Below are 6140 nucleotides of genomic sequence, written 5' to 3'. Positions count from 1 at the left end.
GTCGTCCATGAGTTCAAGACTTCAGGCAGTCATTGCCAACAAAGGGTTTTCAACAAAGTATTAGAAATTAACATTTTATTTACAATTATTTAATTTGTTCAATTACTTTTGAGCCCCTGAAATGAAGGGATTGTGTTTAAAAAATGCTTTAGTTCCTCACATTTTTATGCAATCATTTTGTTCAAGCCACTGAATTAAATCTGAAAGTCTGAACTTCAACTGCATCTGAATTGTTTTGTTCAAAATTCATTGTGGTAATGTACAGAACCAAAATTAGAAAAATGTTGTCTCTGTCCAAATATTTATGGACCTAACTGTACCTTATCCTAATACAGATGATGAAAATTTACCAAGTCTACTGATATATTACAAAACACAAAGGAGAAAATGCAGAAAATCTTTAATTTTTTTCTTTTTGTAATACACAGTGTGAAAACGTGTTTCATGCCAAGACCATTCTACACGCACACGCACATATAAATGCCTGAGTAAAAGCTCAATACTTACTGCAACTTCAGATGCCAAAAAAAAGTTTGACTATCAGCATGTAATCATAGCTGTGCATTTTAAGTGTTTATTTGTTTTACATGCAAATTAACTGTGCTCAAATTAAGCTCCGCCCAAATCCCACCTTAAAGCTCAACTGTGTGCATGTACGCGTGTTCTCTCCACTTCATCTTCAGCTCTTAATGATCCCTCCATCTCCTTCACTCATAAAGCGCTTTCTCCCCCTGCTGGACAAATAATTCAGTGTTACATTATGGCATCCACTCACTTCAACAAATCACTATAAAAGTATGCATCATTTAGAAGAACAACAACAACTTTATTCATCACATGCTTGTGAAATTCCTCTCTGCATTTAACCCATCTGAAGCAGTGAACACACACATGCACACACACACACCCAGAGCAGTGGGCAGTCATGCTAACAGCACCCAGGGAGCAGTTGGGAGTTCGGTGCCTCACTCAAGGCCATCCCATATTAACCTAACCACACGTCTTTGAACTGTGGGGGAAACCGGAACACCCGGAGGAAACCCACGCAGACACGGGGAGAACATGCAAACTCCACACAGAAAGGCCCTCGCCGGCCACGGGGCTCAAACCCAGAACCTTCTTGCTGTGAGGCAGCTGTGCTAACCACTTACAACTAGGGCACTTAACTGTTGAAAGAGGAAAACACAAAGAAGCATGTGCACATGAATGTGATTTTATTTTTATATTTTATATTATATATTCTCTCTCGCTCACACACAAAGTTTGTGAAAGTTTGTGAACCCTTCAGAATTTTCTATACTTCTGCATAAATATGACCTAAACAATCAGATTTTCATACAAGTCCTAAAAATAAAGAGAACCCAGTTAAACAAATGAGACAAAAAATATTATACTTGGTCATTTATTTATTGAGGAAAATGATCCAATATTACATATCTGTGAGTGGCAAAAGTATGTGAACCTCTAGGATTAGCAGTTAATTTGAAGGTGAAATTAGAGTCAGGTGTTTTCAATCAATGGGATGACAATCAGGTGTGAGTGGGCACCCTGTTTTATTTAAAGAACAGGGATCTATCAAAGTCTGATCTTCACAACACGTTTGTGGAAGTGTATCATGGCACGAACAAAGGAGATTTCTGAGGACTTCAGAAAAAGCAATATTTCTGGTATAAAAGAAGAAGAAAAAGAAACCTTTATTCATCACATGCACACTTCAAGCACAGTGAAATTCATCCTCTGCATTTAACCCATCTGAAGCAGTGAACACACACACACACTCAGAGAAGTGGGCAGCCACACCAGAGCGCCCGGGGAGCAGTCAGGGGTTCGGTGTCTCGCTCAAGGGCACCTCAGCCCACGGCCGCCCCATGTTAACCTAACCGCACGTCTTTGGACTGTGGGGGAAACCGGAGCACCTGGAGGAAACCCACGCAGACACGGGGAGAACATGCAAACACCACACAGAAAGGCCCTCGCCGGCCGCTGGGTTCAAACCCGGAACCTTCTTGCTGTGAGGCGACCGTGCTAACCACTACACCACCGTGCTGAAGGTTATTCTCATATTGGCATGAGTTTCAAATGAAAGACTGGAGTTAATGATCACACCGAGGTCTTTTACTGCTGCACGTGAAGAAACAGAAAGGCCATCCAGAGTCACTGTGTAATCAGAAAACCTACTTCTAGTTGCATGGAGTCCAAGTACAAGTACTTCTCTCTTGTCAGAGTTAAGCAGAAGGATGTTAATAAGCATCCAGTGTCTAATATCCTTGATACATTCCTCAATTTTATTAAGCTGGTGTCTGTCATCTGGCTTTGCTAAAACATACAACTGTGTGTCATCAGCATAACAGTGGAAACTAATACAATATTTATGAATAATATCACCCAGAGATAACATATATAAAGAAAGAAGCAGTGGACCCAAGACAGAACCTTGTGGAACACCAAACTTTACCTCAGTACGTCTAGAAATATCACCATTTACATCAACATACTGATAGCGATCAGTTAAATAAGAGCTGAGCCAGGAGAGGGCCATTCCCTTAAAGGGCTGATGACACGAACATGACTCTATGCAATTTCTTAAATAAACTATACAACATGGCAAACATGTTAGATTTCTGTTATAATTGCGTGAAAAGAAGCTGTTGTTACGCAAGTATCCAACTTTTAATTGCACAGCGCAAGAAAACTGGGTCCGTGGCTCGTGGCCATGTTGTGACGTCAGCGGAAGAACACGCTGCGGTTCACTGGCTGTTCTACTCTGGTTCTACTCAATGGAAATGGCGCATGAAAACGCCGGTGAACTCTAGTGCTAGCTCTTCCTCTTCTGGGAGTCTAGAATTGTGTTGATCTCTTCTGAATAGAATCTATGATAGCCTACCCTCTTTACCCTTTGCCTCTCGTTGCTAGGCGGCAGTTACATGAAAGCCGCAAGTTTTCACAAGCAAATACATGACTGATATCACGCCGACTTTATGATTACATTTATGATTATCATGTAGAATCTATAGCTCTACGTACCTTTATCTTATGTCGTTTCACAACACATGTTCTGACAGGAGGACTGTCTTTGGATCCGGCATAGCTACTAGTAGACCCCCTCCGGAATACTGGCAGTGTTGCCAGATTGGGAGGAATCCCGCCCAGTTGGGCGGTTTCAAGTGCATTTTGATGGGTTTTGAACATATTTTGGGCTGGAAAACTTCAGCAGTATCTGGCAACAGATACTGCTGACGTTTTCCAGCCCAAAATATGTTCAAAACCCACCAAAATGCACTTGAAACCGCTCAACTGGGCAGGAAACCTCCCAATCTGGCAACACTGTGTAGGCACTGCTGATGGTAGTAACACACGTTTGTGCTGAACTGAACACCCAAGAGATTCTTTTAAGCTGGGAAGGGTGTCAAAACAATCCAAATCGAAGTGTTCAGAGCACAGGACGGATGTTGGTGAGGGCTCCCACTTGTCACGAGTGCGCCTGACTTGCTTCACCCACTTCGCATGCAGCTCGGGATCTCTGGGAAACTTGAATAAACTTACCCCATCCTTGTGGGTTTTGGAGCAAAAGCCGTCAACACAACGCAAAGGCATAATAACTAAAATATATATATATATATATATATATATATATATATATATATACACACACACACAGTATAATTTATTTATATATATATATATATATATATATATATATATATATATATATACACACACACACACACACACAATATTATATATATATATATATATATATATATATATATATATATATATAAAAATGTATAATAATAATACTAATAATGACAAACTGAACACCTGTCGCATCAACAACAAACTGGTAAGTTAGGAGGAAGGTTCTTTCGCTGACGTCATATAGCTCCTCCTCCTCTTTCGTCTCCTGGGTGCTGCAGCCCTGTCAAATTTGTCCAAATAGCCGCGTTTTTTATCATAACTTGTAAAATAAGCGCCTTCGTGAATTAATATATGGATCATCGGGAATTACTTTTTATGTTATAAAACATTGCCAAAGATGTCAAAAACGTGTCATCAGCACTTTAACTCCCACAACATTTTCTAGTCTATCCAGAAAAATGGAATGATAGTATCAAATGCTGCACTAAGGTCAAGCAACACAAGCAGCGAGACACAGCCCTGATCAGACGCCAACAGTAGATCGTTTACTACTTTAACCCGAGCTGGAAGAGGTGGTCCAGCTGGCAGAGGCCCATCTGATGGCGTTTCCGGGAGCAGGCACTCTCACACCTTCTCTTTCTCTCCATTACCTTCTCCCCCTTCTTCTCCTCTATCCCAGCCCCATGGAAACAGGGGCCAATTCCCCAAAACCTTCTCCCTGCACTCGTGTCTGCCCTTTTGTTTCTTCCCTCCCTTCTCTTTCTGTGTTTGTGCTGCCATTAACCTCTTTACTTACTCTCTCTCTCTCTACAGGTGGATTCCCCCATGCCCACCAGAACCGGAAGCAAGCCCAGGCAGGTCTGTCGGTGTGGAGGGAAGGCAGGGAATCAGCACTTCTGCAAGGATGTAGGGTTACTGATTCATGTTCCTGACACACTGCAGGCTTCCTCTGCTCGAGCAGAAGCATACAGAGTTGCTGTGAATATTCAAGGGGGTACAAATCAGGCTTTGGTGGATTCTGGTTGTAATCAGACCTCCATGCATCAAAGCCTGATTCAACGCAGGGCACCGGGAAATGCACAATTGGTGAGGGTCAGGTGTGTGCACGAGCACATTTACAGATACCCGCTAATATGCATCACTATTAAATTCCAGGGAGAAAAGCATAGTGTGGAGGCAGCTGTTAGTCTGAGCCTCACCCATCCACTTATCCTGGGAATGGATTGGCCGGGGTTTAAACCATTAATAAAATAGTTAGTAGTGGGTGGGTCCTGCAGTAATATGTCACAGAAGAATTCGGTCAAAACATTATCTGGGGAGGTGGTTCCAGGGCCATCTGTGTCAGCTCCACGTCATGAGGACACGGAGAGGGGGAAGAGCTCTCTCTCTCTGGGGAATTCCTTAGGGGATTTCCCATTGGGGTACATGCGTGACAAGTCTCTCAGAGGCATTTCTGACAAAGTGAAAGTAATTGATGACCCCTCCAACCAACGTTGCACTTTCCTTTCCATATTTCTGTGGGTGGCATGGTGATGTAGTGGTTAGCACTGTCACCTCACAGCAAGAAGGTTCTGGGTTTGAGCCCAGTGGCTGACGAGGGCCTCTCTGTGTTGACTTTGCATGTTCTCCCCATGTCTGCATGGGTTTCCTCTGGGTGCTCCAATTTCCCCCACAGTCCAAAGACAGGTGGTTAGGTTAACATGAGGCGGCCTTGAGCTGAAGTGCCCTTGAGCAAGGCACCAGACCCCCTACTGCTCCCCGGATGCTGTAGCATAACTGCCCACTGCTCTGGGTATGTGTGTGCTCCTTGCTCACTTGTGTGTACATGCATGCATGCATGCATGCATGCATGTTTTCACTGCTTCAGATGGGTTAAATGCAGAGGACAAATTTCACTGTGCTCAAGTGTGCATATGACAAATAAAGGCTCTTCTCTCTGCATCATTAAAGATAGACTATATCGAGTTACACAGGACACTCGAACCAAGGAAGAGATAACACAGTTATAACACAGTCCTGAAGAGCTGTAGGGAACTTCTATTCCATATGGCTCATCATAATCCTATGGGTGGGTACTTGAAGCAAGATAGAACAGTGAATCGTCTCATGGCCAGTTTCTATTGGCCAGGGATTCATGCTGATGTCCACAGGTGGTGTGCAGCTTGTTGCAAATGCCAGCTGGTAAATCCAATGGCCACACTAAAAGCGCCATTGCTCCCATTACTGTTAATGGAGATCCCCTTCGAAAGAATTGGCATGGATCTCATCAGGCCACTGGATCGATCTGCATGCAGGTATTGCTTTGTGTTAGTCATAGTGGAATATGCAACACGATACCTGGAAACAATGCCTCTTTGCAATATCTCAGTGTGCTGTGTTGGAGGCACTTTTCTGCACTATCTCCTTAGGATTCTGAAAGAAATCCTGACTGATCAAGTAACTCCTTTTATGTCATGCACACTACATGAACTGTACTAATTATTAGACTGTGGGTGGTAGAA

The 6140-nt window shown here is 43.0% G+C and overlaps 1 protein-coding gene across 3 annotated transcripts in view; it reads right to left on the bottom strand.

The window, feature by feature from the left end:
- Positions 1–383: 383 nt before the first annotated feature.
- Positions 384–6140, bottom strand: part of pdcd4a (programmed cell death 4a) — a 138547-nt gene continuing 132790 nt past the window's right edge. For 2 of the 3 annotated variants that reach the window (XM_060926667.1, XM_060926670.1), the window contains one exon: positions 384–734. In XM_060926667.1, coding sequence (XP_060782650.1) covers positions 680–734 — 55 coding nt within the window. In that variant the 3' untranslated portion in view covers positions 384–679. The remainder of the gene's footprint in view (positions 735–6140) is intronic. The other variant, XM_060926668.1, reaches the window with a different exon arrangement.

Source organism: Neoarius graeffei, chromosome 7 (genome assembly GCF_027579695.1).
Source record: "Neoarius graeffei isolate fNeoGra1 chromosome 7, fNeoGra1.pri, whole genome shotgun sequence".
In the NCBI taxonomy this organism is placed as follows: domain Eukaryota; kingdom Metazoa; phylum Chordata; class Actinopteri; order Siluriformes; family Ariidae; genus Neoarius; species Neoarius graeffei.
Note: the sequence above shows the minus strand (reverse complement) of the source record. Positions and strands in the feature narration are given on the sequence as shown.